At 41.8% G+C, this 15379-nt stretch overlaps 2 protein-coding genes across 2 annotated transcripts; one reads left to right on the forward strand and one right to left on the reverse strand.

Annotated features, from left to right (window-relative positions):
* Nucleotides 1-315: 315 nt before the first annotated feature.
* Nucleotides 316-4715, forward strand: LOC311489963 (ras-related protein Rab-18-B). Its single transcript, XM_084547278.1, has 7 exons — nucleotides 316-557; nucleotides 977-1032; nucleotides 1143-1204; nucleotides 1780-1852; nucleotides 2061-2179; nucleotides 2401-2467; nucleotides 3114-4715. The coding sequence occupies exons 1-7, from the start codon at nucleotides 490-492 to the stop codon at nucleotides 3284-3286; spliced, it is 618 nt and encodes a 205-aa protein (XP_084403404.1). The 5' UTR covers nucleotides 316-489; the 3' UTR covers nucleotides 3287-4715.
* A 1090-nt stretch (nucleotides 4716-5805) lies between these two features.
* LOC311489962 (homeobox protein Mohawk-like) lies at nucleotides 5806-12768 on the reverse strand. The gene is made up of 6 exons (XM_084547277.1): nucleotides 12409-12768; nucleotides 12003-12162; nucleotides 11748-11901; nucleotides 11278-11604; nucleotides 6823-6856; nucleotides 5806-6563 (listed from the first exon to the last, which is right to left on the reverse strand). Exons 1-6 carry the CDS (start codon nucleotides 12636-12638, stop codon nucleotides 6236-6238), a joined length of 1233 nt encoding a protein of 410 aa, XP_084403403.1. The 5' UTR covers nucleotides 12639-12768; the 3' UTR covers nucleotides 5806-6235.
* Nucleotides 12769-15379: the final 2611 nt, after the last annotated feature.

Genomic DNA, 15379 nt, shown 5'->3' on the forward strand with positions numbered 1-15379 from the left:
TTAAATTAATCATCAAGTTTTCTTGGTGTTTCTGAGGCAATGAGTGTGCATATTGTCTTTAAGTAAACTCAATTTATTAGATTTTACAGTGAGCTTGGTTTGATTTGAACATTGAATTGTTACATTTAACCTAATTTCTTAATAACTGATTGATCGGGTTAGTTATTTTAATTATCGAAGAGAATTACATTTAATTCAAATAGACAAGAAAGATATAGTGATTCTTATTCACTGCAGGATAGGCGAGTTCTTGGTGCTTATTATATTATATTATATTATATTATATTATATTTAAAAGTGTATTTCTGTTATATTTTATGTTTTGAGCCGCGTGATCCTGTGTGACGTCACGTGTCGCAGATTGGGCGGAAGTTGAGCTAACTGCAGGCTGTCATCGGAGCCGATAGCCGCCTGCTAATCTGAAACAAGTAAAACATTTATATATCTCTGAGCGTCTGCTGTTGAAAATACAACTAGCTCCCGTGGAACATGGACGAAGACGTGCTGACGACCCTGAAACTGCTCATAATTGGCGAAAGCGGCGTCGGGAAGTCCAGGTTTGTGTGTGTTTGTAGCGAGCTCTTTAGCTAGCTTTGTTGGGAATGTTGACATTCTTCTCGTTATGTAAGTTTAGCATTAACAGCAGCAGCTGCCACGGCTAGCTGGCAATGCGGTTGCTCTTTTTTTTTTTTTTGTACCAGTGTGGTTCAAGTATCTGCTGCTGACATTTTTGGTGCCTCAGTAAGGTTAAATACGCAGCTGTACGAAACTTTTTTGTGTTGTTTGCACTGCGGTATCTTAGTGTGAAAGTATGATGCTGCGCTTCCACAGGCACGGTCAACATTAGGAGTGTACACTTGTTGTGATCCTGTGATCCTCCGGGCACAAAACAGGTTTTCATAGCCAGCCAGCTCACAACAGCCTATTATACTGTATGCCCTGCTCATTTCCATGTTATCTTTATGTCTCCTAACAGTCTCCTCCTGAGGTTCACAGAGGACACTTTTGATCCAGAGCAGTCAGCCACAATAGGTTTTACACTCACATACACACACTTGTGGACAGACGTATGGAAACTGCTTTTAATATGAAACCTGTTATTTAAACTAATCTCTCACTTTCTGTCTTTCATTGCTGATTAGGCGTGGATTTCAAAGTGAAGACACTCTCAATTGATGGCAATAACGCAAAGCTCGCTATATGGGTAGGGATGAAGTTATTTGTCTTTGTCTACAGTTTATCTTTCTGGAAGAAAAAAAACATGGTGGAGTAAAGGGTTTCTCCACAAGATGGCGACATTGGGCAGCCAAAAATGCAAGCTTAAAAAAAACTGATTCCACTCACATCATGTCATGAAGGAAAAAATGCCACAGTGTCTAGTGAAATCACACCTTACACATAAAGTCCATAAATTAAACACTACACTTTCAGTTTTTTATCGTTTATCTGTGATCCCAACAACAATATGTGTGCAAAATTGTTCCAAAGGAATAGTAACGTATGTCCACATGAAGTCACATGTTTTGTGGGCAAATGTGAGGCTCATATCGCTTCTGTATTTCCCTGTTTGGCATACAGTAATTGTATATTTCTTATTGGCAATGCATTTCTGTACTATCTTGATAAGTATATTTTTCCGGCCAGGTCATTCTAGGGTAGTCCTTGCAAAGTCATTAAGAACAAATGGTGGACTCTGTAATGTTGGATGCTGTGATTTGGCGTCTGTGCCGTCTGGTCTTCACAGAATCACAGAATCTTTTGCTGTCTTTATTTTCGCAGGACACAGCTGGACAGGAACGGTTTCGCACCCTGACGCCCAGCTACTACCGTGGTGCACAGGGAGTCATACTTGGTAAAGAGTTGATACACAGAGATGCATAATTCCCTTCTTGTCTTGAAGCTTAACGTGACGTTCGAGTCTAAGAGTTCATTTTGGATAAAGACACAAGCTGAATACCTAAAACTCTAAATCTACAACTGCTAGACAACAGCGCTCATTTTTCTGTCAGTGTTCGGAAGATGTTGTTATTCTCTCTAACTCCTTCTCTCTTTTTTTTCAGTGTATGATGTCACAAAGCGTGACACATTTACGAAGCTTGAAAACTGGCTGAATGAACTGGAAACCTACACAACACGCAACGACATTGTAAAAATGCTGGTTGGGAATAAAATTGATAAGGTGAGTCACTGCAGCGTTCACTTTTCGAGATCTTTTCGCTGGCTGTAAGACTTCGTGATTTTATTGTGAACTCTGGCTCCCACACTGTATGTGCTTTTTTTTTTTCCAGAAAATAGTTTTACCAGTCTTGTGCAGTACATTGATCCTGTTTAAACACTTAATCATTTACCATATGTATTCCACATAGAGCAGATTACATAGAATATTTCTTTGGTCCTCAGGATGACCGTGAAGTGGACAGAAACGAGGGACTGAAATTTGCCAGGAAACACTCTATGCTTTTTATTGGTAAGTATCTGTGTCGGTTTAAAATCAGATTTGCTCAGTCATGGTCATTTAAAGCAACAGAGCCATAAAATGTAACTTTAAGCCATTGAAACTTGCCGTGCTGTGCTCAAAAGTCACAACTGTGATTGCCTGGAGACACTGTTAAGTAAGTCATGCATTGAGTTTGGATTAGTCGCAATGTTTATACTGCCTTGGCATTTTTTCGGTGTCTTCTGTCAAAGCAATACTGGAAGATGCGGCCGCTCCAGAAGCGATTAAAATCTGGCAGGCTTTCATTTATCGAATCCATGTCAGCACGTGTTCCTGATTGTCATCTGTAGTCTGCCACTCGCTGGGAAATTAGGTTAGCATTTCTGTGGAGTTTCCATTTTAGAAAGGCTAATTTAAGGGCTTTCGAGAAGGGCTGGACAAGAAAATGTCGTAGATTTAATCTTCTGCGAGGATGTCTTCATCCCACTGGATGTCTCCTGCGTCTTCAATGAAGTCATTTCATACTTAATGTCATGTTTCCTAATTTGTGGATATTTTAGAAATCGTTATCAGTACTGTTTCAGTATTGTAAAAAGATGTTTAGCTTTGTGTTGTTTCTTTTCGAAAAGTGCTCAACCATTTATTTACTGATGCCATAAATCCTTCTTTCATACAGAGGCCAGTGCAAAGACCAAAGATGGTGTCCAGTGTGCCTTTGAGGAACTAGTGGAGAAGATCCTCCAGACTCCGGGGCTTTGGGAGAGTGAAAATCAGGGTCCGAAGCTCCGACTGGGGGAACAGGATCAGGCCAGGGCCGGGGCATGCGGAGGATACTGCTCCATACCCTGAAAATGGACAAAACGAAAAGGCACCAACCTGATAGGAATGACCACGGACCAGATACTTGCTCTTTTTCTCTCCAGATGCAAAGAGAGAAAAAGAGCAAGAAGTGGATGAGTACTTTTAGAAAAATGCCTGTTGTTGGGGTAGTTCTGTCGGTCAAGCTGACATTGCTGTTTGCACACTTCCTTTTCAACCATCAGCTATCACGTCACTACTTTCTGGTTAAAACATACAGAAAAAATCATGGGCTCCTGTCTAAGGAAATATTGTGTTTTAAATCAACTTAACCGTGCTGTATGTCATGTGAGCACATGTATGGTTTGCATTTATCTTATTGGCAACAGTGGTTCAGGTGTGCATTAAGACATCAGGTTACTAGCGTAGCACTTATAACTTTAACCAATTTGTAGGTTATAGCAGACAGCCTGTCAAATTTGACTCGAAGAATTTGTGTGAGTGATATGGAAGTTTCCTCAATTGGCGTCTCAAAAAAAGCTTGTCCCCCTGCTTCCACTTTATTTGCTGCAAATGTCAACTCCTATGTAGTACAAAACTTTAGACCATACGCAGTAGTCTTTATTAAATGCATACCATGGCAGAAGGAACTTTATATGTGTGTGCAATAGCTTCCATTTAATAGCTGGTTTAATGCAGTTTTTCTTTGCATTGCACACCAGGACACTGTGGGTTCTCCCAAAGAAGTCAGATCACATTTAATCGTTACTGATGGCTCTTCAGTTTCACTGCTAACCAAGTTGTTGTTCGTTTGATTGTGATTTCCATCTAATTCTGTCATTCAGATTTATGGATGCTTTCAAATGAACTAGTATTCTGTGTTTATCCCTCTCAACACACATCATTGTTGTCTTTTTAGAATTTTCTGCAACCAGACCTAACTTTGTCTTTGCATGTATGATCTGGGCCGTAATGTCCAGAGCGACAGGTATAAGGTTTACAGTATCAAGAGCTCTTGCAGTAAAATATGCTGTTTTACTCTTTTACTCTTCATTGTTCTACTCTGGAAAAGTGACAAGTAGTGGCAAGTAAGAAGCCTCAGACCGATCCTGTAATCTAGTTTCTCTCATTTATTTAGCAGTTTCTGTCTGGTCCATTTCATGTTCCTCTGAATTCCTAAAGGCATTTCTGGCACACTATAGTATGATAACATTCCCAAAAGTGTTGTCCTTTCTCGTCTCCAGTATATTATGGATTTGATGTTTTGTTGCCGTTTGTTGCTCTTGTCATCTTTAAAACCAAGTCCCCCTGTCCCCCCCTGTTCTTTTTTCCCCTGTTGCTTTTGCTGTGCATATGTTTCAGTCATACACAATAATATGTTAAACTGATATCTGCCTTAATATCGAAAGACGTTTGCCAGAGTAATGGTCAATTAATGTTTGAATTGTTTCAAACTGAAATAAATGACAACCTCAAGATCGCCGAGTCTAATTGTCATCTGAGAGCTGCCATTTAGTTTCCGTGTTGTGTAAAAGCCGACCTAATCAAAAGCAGGTTTGCAGTTGGTGACGCGATCTTTCCGAAATACTTTGATGATGATTAGCCTGTTGTGCACGTAAGATTGAAAGCATTCTCTGCACCAAAAAAAAAAAAAAACCAGACCAGGACTAGAGTCATATTTCTGGTGATTTGTTGAATGTATATGATGCTGCCTTCAAACGGGGTTGTATGGTTTTCAAATGTGCTTAATAAGAGCCCTCTCTTGTATTCACATTTTGCGGAAACTTCTGTTGTCGGAGTGGATGGTGAGTTAATATATTTTAATTTAGTCATATACAGTGTTCTTTGTAATATATTAATACTATAAATCCAAGGAAACTGGTGACATCTGCTTTTCCTTTATTAAATTTCCCAGTCGTTAGCATGCTAAACTGTTAGCCTCTGTGGCATCTGTACGCCAACCGTTGCCTGGCAGTGGTGTTGTCACGACTTGTAGCTGATGTTGACAAACAAGCTCATGAGTTCCATTTGGAAGGCAGCAATGGTCACTCTCCTTCTAGCTCACTTTTGGTCTCCACCAAGCTGGCTCTCATAGCAAACACAGGGCCGCGTGGCTGCTAAATCCTTCACTATGCTATGCTAACACTGCTGTATCTTGGTGTACACTCAGATTTTTTAATAAAAAACAGTAACTTGTGGTCAAAAACAACACCATGAGAGTGGTAAAGCTGAATAAAATTGTTCAAGCTGCGCACCATAAAGACAAAAACTTGCAGTTAAAGACTACTTTGATGTGCCAAAAAGGACAGGGCAGCCGCCAAGATACTGGATTAGTATCTGCTGGTTCACTGCAATTGCAAGTACTCCACTCACATTACACACGGTTATTTCATCCATTGTTATTATGGAAGTTTTTATTGTAGCAGCTTTAAATTTGTATCAGGAAACTGGGATGTGGTCGGTTAAATATTAGAGATTGCTCACGTCGAACCGTCACTGAATCCTTTAACTGGCTGATGCTTCCTATAATCTCTGCGCTCAGTTCAGTGCGCCACGCTTCTACCCACATTACAACCATTTAAAATGCCATTTGAAAAGGATAAAATGAAACTGTATGACCTACGTCTGCACACATGAAAACTACCACTAAATGCAGTTCGGCACAGCATAACTATGCAGTCTAGGCCACGGCAGAGCAGTGATTTAAAGCAACAGCTGGTCAGAAGGTTTCACATTGGGTTTTATTCAAATAGCTGCTGTCAGATTTTAGCATTGGATGACGATCCAGTCTCTTGGAAGTTAATATAACTTACTGCATCAGAGAGCAATAGGAAAACATTAGAAAAATAGCAGACAATATTTAACGGTGTTAGGTTAAAAAGACTGAAGACGTCAAAGTTTATCGACATTAAAACACAATGGTCTTGGAGGCTGTACATGGTGTATATTACAAGGCACTTAGGCATCTGGTATTCCTATATGGAACAATGTGTTTAATGCCTACACACTGTTTGCCAGGGCGACTTTGACAGTCTGGACCTCAGAGATATGAGAGGATTTCTGGATAATGCGGCTAGTCAGAGCGGGCCCCGTGGCACAGCTCTGTCGCAGACCTGCAATACACATACTGTCTGTGTAAGCGGTCCTCATTACGGATAAGGGCTCTCGGGGGCAGCTCTGCCCCGTGGCAGCACTGGGCACTGTTGCACTGCTCTGCCCTGAGGTGCAGCTCTGCCCCTGGGCCAAGTTGGTCAGAGCCACAGCAGCGTGGATCTCCCTCCAGCCTTGGACATCTCGTCCCTGCGGGCCTCGGATCTGCTGTCGGCCCCTGTGAATATATGAGAGAAAAAGACCTCTATAAGAAACCGGTCATCAAACATCCCTGCATCTAAGAAATTTAGAGCAGAAACTGTATTTTCGTGGACATCCCCTCCTGATATAAAGCCAGAATGATACGGATGACTTAGAGGCGATGGTTCAGTTTCAGTAACAACTGCCAAGAGAGAATCTAAGAAGTGTATTACTTTTCAAGTTGAAAAGTGCAAACAACTGGTTTGATTGTGGGTTGACGAATAATTACCACCTACCTGTCACATTTAGTTGAAGTGTAGTCCACCGTATCTGCAAAAGAGAAAAAGAGCACTTAACAAAGTGTGCCATGAAGAGGTTTAAATGACAGCAGCTAAAATTGCAAAGAGAATATTCACAGTCAGTGTTTGGATGAGGCCACGTCATCATGTGCTGGCGATAACTAACTTTCTTGTCCAGATGATTTTAATTTGCAGCATGTGTGCGAGCGATTACATGTGGATTCATGAGTGATTGTATACAAGCATGCGTTGTGTTTGTGCATTTCTGTGTAGATTTGTTCAGCATGTCTCTGGATGTGTCTTAATGTGCTGAGACATTGGACTCTGTGAGATGCATCAGGCTGCCTGCGCTCAGCTAGCCAAAACAAATGCAACATAGAGTTTCTCTTGAGCTTCTCAGAGGGAAAAGTTTGATATCTGTATTCTGTCACGAAGACAGGGGCTGTTTTTCAGATTTCCAAAGCTTTGCTGGCACTTGTTAAAATATTCTTCTCGATGAATCTCTGAGCACTGCTTTCAACCACCAACAGGCAGGGAAGAGTCTGGTGAATGAATACTTTAGTACCCTGCTATATCCCAGGGTAGGAAGGGTCAGTTGTGCTCACAGTGCAGTGAAAAATAGCTGAACAGTCTGAGGTTTTCAGGAGCAGGAGGAGAGAAAAAAAAAACTTGGAGTAATATTATATTGGTTGCACAATTTCAGTTTGTGGCCTGTGCATAAGTGTGCATTGTATGTAGAACATATTTTCCACTTCAGCTTTGGAATATCGCCTTTTTTTCCCCATTGGAGCAGATAGAAGCTGGTCAAAATCGATTTTTCTTCCCAGAGCAATAGACAGGGAAATTAGAGGCCTGCTATGAAACACAGTCTTTCAATGCTAACAGTCCGAAACATCCCCGTCTCTGATTTCTTTACGCATGCTGCAGCCAAAGGCAACTACTTGTTGATAGTAAATCATTTAGCTGTTTTATGCTTTTTTTGCTACCGAACGTCCCTCAGCATTTCTCTTTAGTCTTGGCTTGCCAAGAAAGTAGTTCTGTACCTCTGATGTATTTATCACCAAGAGAAAACTTTGTTTTACCTCTGGTGAGTCTCAAATTTGCAGCAGGGATCAGTTTCAGCTAAATTTTACAAGCAGTAATGTTACACTGCTCACTTAATTTTTGTTATTATAATTTGCTACAGTGGTCCAGTATACTTCTAATTTCATGTTCAGTATTTCCAAACAAGGAACAGTTTGCCATTTTGACAAAAACACACTTATTTGCTTTGCTGCAAAGGAAGAGAAACATACCACTGTCATGTCTGTACAGCACATAATGAGCTAAATTAAATGTGGAGAAACAGCTAGCCAAAACACTCAACTTGTCAATTTCACACTTTGGTGTCTGTATTGATTAAACAAAACAGATATAGCCTATTCATTAGCGATGTTTTCAAGTGTTAGCAGCTAGATATTTTTACATTTGGAAAAAAAAAGGCAAAAAAGGCAAGCTGTTTATCCATAGTTCCACTCTTTGTGCTAAGCTAAGCTAACTGTCTCAAGTCTTAAATTTACATATACAAGTGTGGTACCAATCTTGTAATACTCCTGGCAGGAAAATGAGAAAACTTATTTCACAAAATGTCAAACTATTCCTTTAGAGTGGTGGACATTAATAGGAACCCTTGTGTTGCCATAGTTAACTAATTCCAGTCTTCATAAAATTATACTGTATTTTGCACTGTAAAGGTATTGTAGGTATTTTAGTGAGCACATATACTTGAATTTCTATGCAAGTCCTGCTTTGTGTAACCTTCTGACAGTGAAATAACATTGTAATTTAAATCTCTGATGCACTCCCATATTATCATGCCCCAAGTCAGCAATTCTGAGTTGACCTTATTGGTGTGCCACTGGGATCTATACTGGAACTCCATTTTTTTCTTCAGTGCGGATGTATGCACGAACACTAGACTCCCCTCGCTGCACGCATGTTTTCATTTGAAGCCAAATGGTTGGAAAATGCAATGAGGCGTTTTGTCTAGATATGTTTTTCAGCGCTCTGTGTCCAATAAAACATGATTCCCGTCACATTTATGGTTCTCCAGTCTTTGTAAGGGAAATATTGGACTTGATGTGAGTACCACTTTATATAATGTAAACATTCCTGTACAGTAATGTGTAACATCACTATCTTATACTCCATTAGACTGTCTGTGGGAAATGTTTTTAGGTTTCCGTGTAAGACACTGTATAGTGGCATCACTTATAGGTAAATCTCTTGAACTTCACTGACCGTTATAGCTGTCTCCAAGGCAGAGTATAGAGGTGTTAACAGTGTTAGTGCCTGTCATGAATTTGGCAGCTTGAATTTCCACTTCACCTCCACAGAGGAGCCGTACTGGGTCACAAACACTCTTAATGTGTCCAACAGGGATCTTTTAAAGGTTTGTACAAACATCTCAATAGAGCTGCCCTTGTTGGCATTATGAAAGACCCAAAATATCACCAAAATAAATATGATCTCAAGTAAGAGTAATATTTTGGGAAATAAAATCAAGAAATCTGACACTACTTTTATGGCTATACAGTAAATATGAAGTGAATATGAATCTTTCTCAGCAGGTTAGCTTAGCTCAGCACAAAGACTGGAAAAGGAGGAAAACAGCTAGTCCGGCGTGTTTGATTCTCGCTTTTTTTTTTAAACATACAAATGAGATGTAAGTGTTAATAAGCTAACTTTCAAAGTGTTGGTTGTTGGTTTTTTGTTAAATTTGTACAAACCAGGCTAGCTAGGCTAAGTGGCTCCTGATGCTAGCTTGATATTTAGTGCACAAACATGAAAGTGGTCCACTTCTCAAAGTATCAGACCATTCCTATAAAACGACTGAGGTAACCAAGAACCCTGGAGTTGTTGAATTTATGTAACCACTAATTAAAATGTGTCTAAAATTATTTCTTTAATGGTCTGAGCATGATAGCAGTCTGGAAGCTATCCCAAACTCTAGCCATGTGGCCCACAAGTTTTGCGGGGGAAAGGTGGTCTGGAGTCTCTCCATTGGGAACTGATTATGTTCTGACAAAGATCTGCCAGGCCATCATTTTTGGAAGGGCTTTGTGAGGTAATAGACAGAAGACAACTATCCAATTGCGTGCAGAGGTATTTTTTTCTCTGTATTGGTTGAAACACGCGCATTGCCTCATCAGGGTTAGGTCAAGGTTACCACAATAATATACTCTGTATGGTATACGGTATGAATTATCCTCCAAACGTTGGAGTTACCAGTTAAATTTCCCGTCTATAGATTGTCACAGACTATAAATATGTCCATTAAATAACTTCACTTCAGACTGGAGTCAGGATTTATTACCTGCCAGGAAACAAGTTTCAAAAGAATAAAGCAGGAACTTGAAATATGTCTTGTTTAATTCAGGAGTCAAAGTGCTAAAGAGCAGAACTTGATTCAAAAATCTTTTCACAACTCTTAATTTGAATATGGATTGATTCTGAGTAGGAAAGTAACATCTGGGAGAAGCAGACTGCCAAAGCACACATGGGTAGATGGAGCAAAGCTACAGTGATTGGAAAAGCCACATGAATGTTTGTGATCTTGCTCTGCGTCGTCTCACAAGTGAGTGGCAGCTCTGACAGTCGCTCTACGAGAGGTCCTCTTTTACTGACAGACTGCTCCACTTCTACATTTGGCTGAGGTTTCCACTTAGCACCCTGGGAAGAATAAAGTCTCAGACATTCTGTAATTGTCCTTGAGACTGGACTGGACATTTCCACTGTGGAAGCTGAAGCGGAACAAATGGCACATGCTAGTATATGGAAATGATATTTGCGGTGTGCAGTGGCAGCCAGCGGGAGCTCCGTCCAATTTTAAGGGATTTCAATGTCTGCATGAGTCTTTATTAGTAATGTTTGTAGAGGCTTTGGCTCCTGTGCCTTGGCGGATTTGAGGCTTGTCGGTGTGCTGTGCTCCCTATAGGTCTGAAAGGGCACCCAGGTGTCAAACTCCCTCCCAGTTTTGCTGTAACTTCATAATTGAATCTCGCGGAGCTTCTGACTTTCGGTGGAATGCCAGAGATTTATTAACGTCAGGGAGCTCCGAGGAGCCATGTGGAAGTTTCTGTCTGTTCTGTTTTTATTTTACTGTACACTGTGGTGTGTTAAAAGCGAACTGAGGGGAAACAGGGTAGTTAAACTGTCGTTTTGCCTCACATTCAGCATGAATCTGCAATTAACAAGGAAGATGTTTTAATGATTCCTTAGGACAGGGGGTGCTATCATTTCTCTTTATTTACCTACTATATCATGTTTGATTGCCTTACTTGTCAAAAGTTTGGCTGATATGACATGATTATATTATGATTGTATTTTTATGTTGTCCCCGATTACCTATTTATCCACATGAATGGCAGATTCCTCTAAAATAAGAACATTTATCGCTTCAACATCTCTCACCCATGTGGTAGACAAAGTTGGCCTCCGTTTCATAGGACGACGCCGGAGAGACCGCATCTCGATCGCATTCATTGGAGCTGAACGACTCAGAGTGGCTCCTCCTCTTGCAGGCCGGGGTAACGCCATCGGCCTTTGCCGCCATCATGTGCCGGAGGGTGTCGTTCAGGTAGCGATTCAGCAAACTGCTCTTGTACTTGGACGGAGGGGAGGCGCTGTCGTCACTGTTGGCGCAGTCGGCCATGGCGTGGACGCTGCCCTGTTTCTTGAGGGAGGATGACCTGCCAAAGTTTGACTGGCTGACGTGTGTCTGCGAGGGACACTCCTCGTCTGGAAGAATGGAAACAGAACAGTGACTAAAAATAGATGAGATGTTCACAAAGTATGACTGACAAGGTGGTTTCAGTGCGCACGGAAGCAGATCTAAATCCAAGCTTTGGACTTTTGCAGAGTGATGAACTAAAAGCAGCTACCATCTGAGTCGGCGTCATCACTGCACACGCTCAGCCTCTCAGCGTTTCCCTGGATGTATTTGTTGTACAGTTTGATCCTCAGGGCCCAGCTCAGGTCTGGTTGCCTCACTGTGTTCTTCAGCCTTCGCCTGGCATTCGCGAACCAGTTGGAAACCTGCGCAGACGCAACTGGGGTTTAGGACAATAGCGCCTGTCTCAAGGCTCAAATTCAAATTCGAACAGGTCTTCGTTCTGTCTCGTGTGACCTCGTCTCACCTGCACTAGTGTCATGTGCGAGCCCAGAGCTAGCAGGACCTTCTCAGTCTTGGTGGGGTAGGGGTTGTCCCGGTGTTTGTACAGCCAGTGCTTCAGTGGCCGGGCCATGTCCTGCAGAACCTGTCTCTTGTGACGAACTTTGACACCGGTCAGACGAGACCTGGAGGATTCAGAACTAGTGTGTTCATCACGCCCACGTCTGCTCAGAATGTGCTTTTGATACATCAAGTAGTAGTTTCTGTCAGATACTTCTGTCTCTGATGAGAAATTTTGAGCTCACTCAATGTCATGCATAGCCCCTATGTCTAGATATGACACAACAATCTGGTTACAGCATTATGTCGTATACATGTTAAACCTGTTGCGATCCGTCACATATTTCCAACACAGACAAAAAAAGTCATACCCATATCTTCTGTACTTCACGCCAGAGCCGTTTTCGGAGGTCTCCTGGCATCGCAGCAGGTCTGTGTTGTGTCCGTCTGTTAAACTCGTCTGAGGTAAGTCTGCAAAGTTCAGTCTGCTCCTCTCGTCTGCTCTCCTGCAGTCGTCCAAATGAAGAAGAGGTTCAGACTTCATCCCGGCAGCTTTGTTCATTCTTAAACACGCAGAGTTTTCCTCAGTCAACAGGTGCATTAGTAGAGTCCCAGATGTAAATGCAAGCAGTAAATTCCCATTCTTGAGTGACTTGACGTACAAGTGAAAAAAGGGTTAAAAGGTGTCCTTTGCTCTTCCTGTTTGGTGCCCACAGGAACAGATGATGACAGACTTTCTTAAGAGAGAATAATGTTTGAAAACTCAGATGATGTTGTCTGGTTAAGCTGAGCTGTGTGAGGAGAGTTCAAATAACCTGCTGCTGCACCGCCTATTGGCTCTCTCGCTGTCCAATCACCTCTCTCTGGAGAGCCCAGTGAGGAAAAAGCTTGCAAAGCAGCAACAGCAGCAGCAGCAGCAGCAGTAGCACTCAGTAATATGAAAAAATACTGCACACGAAAGACTATCAGCAAAAGTGGTCATTAGATTTACAAGTGAAATTTTGTCTGGTGCATTAAGCAGTTCGGCGTGCTCTCATATTTCCTCCATGAGGCACACGATTCTTGCGGCTTTAGCAAAAATCGTGTCAGCAAATAATAATAAATGTTTGACCAAAGGATTCTGGAAATTTATGGGTGTAATTACACGTTTGCTAATAACAGGCAAAACCACTGAACTGTGCCTCGTCTTGGGCAGAAAATCACGCTGTTTTAGAACAGATTTCAGAACAAATTGGCCCACCATGAGGGCAAAACTAACACAAGAAATGACATTAATCTTTGCCTTTATAATCCTATATCATATCCTTACTGTGACTTACTGTCTGCAGAGTGAGCAGCAGTGGTAATGCACATGTTTGTCGCTGTTCCGTCTCTATTTTGGAGAAACGGCGACTGCGAACAATTATAAAAACTCAGTCTGACAGAAGCTTAGCATCATCATTAGTGTAACTAGATGACAACATGCAGGCTCTGAGCCCAGAATTCCAAGTGGTTCAGTTTTAGCTGTCATCCACGTATGTTTTTCCTCTTGACATCCAAACACTCTTATGTAAGTCTGTTTGGATGTGCGGTAATGACTTTGCCATGCACAATAATAACTTGATTTTCCTTAAGAAAACATTTGTGATAAAAATCGCTTTGAATGCTGGCTCCAGCGTAAACTCAAATTAGTGCTGAGATCCAAGTAGCACTTGTTCAGCGTATTAAAAGATTCATTGAGCGCTATCAGCGACGAGGCTGAGTTTCAGCGGTTTCAAAGCTGAAAAACACATGGACCAGAGGCATCTCCGCTAGGTGCAGTAAATTCCTCGAGCACATTCCTCGGCGGCGGTCGGAGAGCGCTACATGCTATCACACACCATTTACTCCTGTCCCTCTGTGATATGTTCGCCAGCTAGACTGTTGATATTAGCCAGGAACACACCTACATTCGGCAGCCAGGAGACCCGTAAAAAAAAAAACACACAGTGGTGGGACATATATCTCGGTTTGTTTGGATAGTTTGCCACTGGTGTGTGTATGTGTGTTGCAGGTTCACAGACTCCAGGCCTTTCCAGAGGGCCGAACATCTAGCAAAGTGTGCGCTGGAGGAACTGATCTTCAGGTGTTATTTTTAGCATTATTGTTTCGTGTTTCGTGTAAACTTCGTGTAAACTCATTCATAACACCATTGTCACATGCTTCTGGTATGCACAAGACCTTTAATGTCAATTTAATAAAGTACTTTACAAAGTTCTAATCAAGAAAAGAAGTCGTAGAAGACGTTGGTGGAGACCAAAGCTGAGCTAAAAAAAGACTCATTATGACACTTTTCATCGCTTATAAATTTACCTTTTTATTCGCGAGTGGAAACTTTGTGTCCCGGCAGTTGACGTCCCGGCTTTAACGTGTCAGTATCAGCGAACACGAAATCAGTGGGTGACTCTTTAAATTTATAGTACCCGGTAATGAACTACAAACCCTTTTCCCTTCCTGCTTCAGGTTTTGTGTAATTAACTCTCATATACTTTCAGCATGTGCTTTACCGTGTTGGTTGTTTAAAAGTTATGAATGTCGTATTTATTTTCACATACTTCAAACAGACAGTCACACGGTTGAGCCAAATTGTCCGGGACCAATTGACATCATAGTTCTGCGTAATGTTTGAAGTGGGGAGCATAAAACGGTGGGTTTTCATTGGATCACTCCGGTGTCTTTAATGGCATCGTTATGATCTCAGAGGGTGCCTGCAGATACTCAGTGGTGTGATGAAATTATACTGCCACGCTTGGGCTGAGTTCGGGCTTCAGGCCTGGCACTAGCGCGCCTTGTTAACCTGACAGTCTGTGTTTGGACGTTTTGGTGACCAAAAGGCATGCAGACATGTCGGTGGGTCCATGCATCCCCACCTTGCGATTCGTACCATCACCTTTCTTGATGATAATCTTGCCAAACTCAAATAAATGCCTTTTCAGCCCAATCCGCTGTGGCAAACCTCACCGTGCTTTTACAGTAAGCTTTTATGTGCGGTCATAACTTCTCTGTGTACGTCTGCGAAGGCCCAGGTCCCTTGAAAGCCATTACTGTTTCCCTACATCATGCTGCTCCCTCTTCCTCCCAAACACGACATGACAGACACATTAACACTCCTTCACACCCAATTGAGCACAGCGTCCAAAAAGAGGAAGGAAACCCGGTGGATGTGGAGGATTACAGCCATTAAAAACAATTAGAAAAAGAATCTGCACCCAACAAACAGCTGCGATGCTCAAACAGGAGTGTTTTGTTAATGGAGCGTCACTAATGGCAAGTTTCTGCCAGTTATTTTTAATTGTCTCAATATGTTTTTGTGTGGCAAAGATG

Source organism: Chelon labrosus (genome assembly GCF_963514085.1).
Source record: "Chelon labrosus genome assembly, chromosome: 6".
Taxonomy (NCBI): domain Eukaryota; kingdom Metazoa; phylum Chordata; class Actinopteri; order Mugiliformes; family Mugilidae; genus Chelon; species Chelon labrosus.

What these genes read in the sequence shown, in the direction of transcription:
- LOC311489963 (XM_084547278.1), top strand. Translation starts at nt 490, where the DNA reads ATGGACGAAGACGTGCTGACGACCCTGAAACTGCTCATAATTGGCGAA. An exon ending in ACGCAAAGCTCGCTATATGG is followed by an intron (nt 1,205 to 1,779) that starts GTAGGGATGAAG and finishes TTATTTTCGCAG; the next exon opens with GACACAGCTGGACAGGAACG. An exon ending in TGCACAGGGAGTCATACTTG is followed by an intron (nt 1,853 to 2,060) that starts GTAAAGAGTTGA and finishes CTTTTTTTTCAG; the next exon opens with TGTATGATGTCACAAAGCGT.
- LOC311489962 (XM_084547277.1), bottom strand. Translation starts at nt 12,638, where the DNA reads ATGCACCTGTTGACTGAGGAAAACTCTGCGTGTTTAAGAATGAACAAA. An exon ending in TGATGACGCCGACTCAGATG is followed by an intron (nt 11,605 to 11,747) that starts GTAGCTGCTTTT and finishes CCATTCTTCCAG; the next exon opens with ACGAGGAGTGTCCCTCGCAG. An exon ending in ACTTCAACTAAATGTGACAG is followed by an intron (nt 6,564 to 6,822) that starts GTAGGTGGTAAT and finishes ATATATTCACAG; the next exon opens with GGGCCGACAGCAGATCCGAG.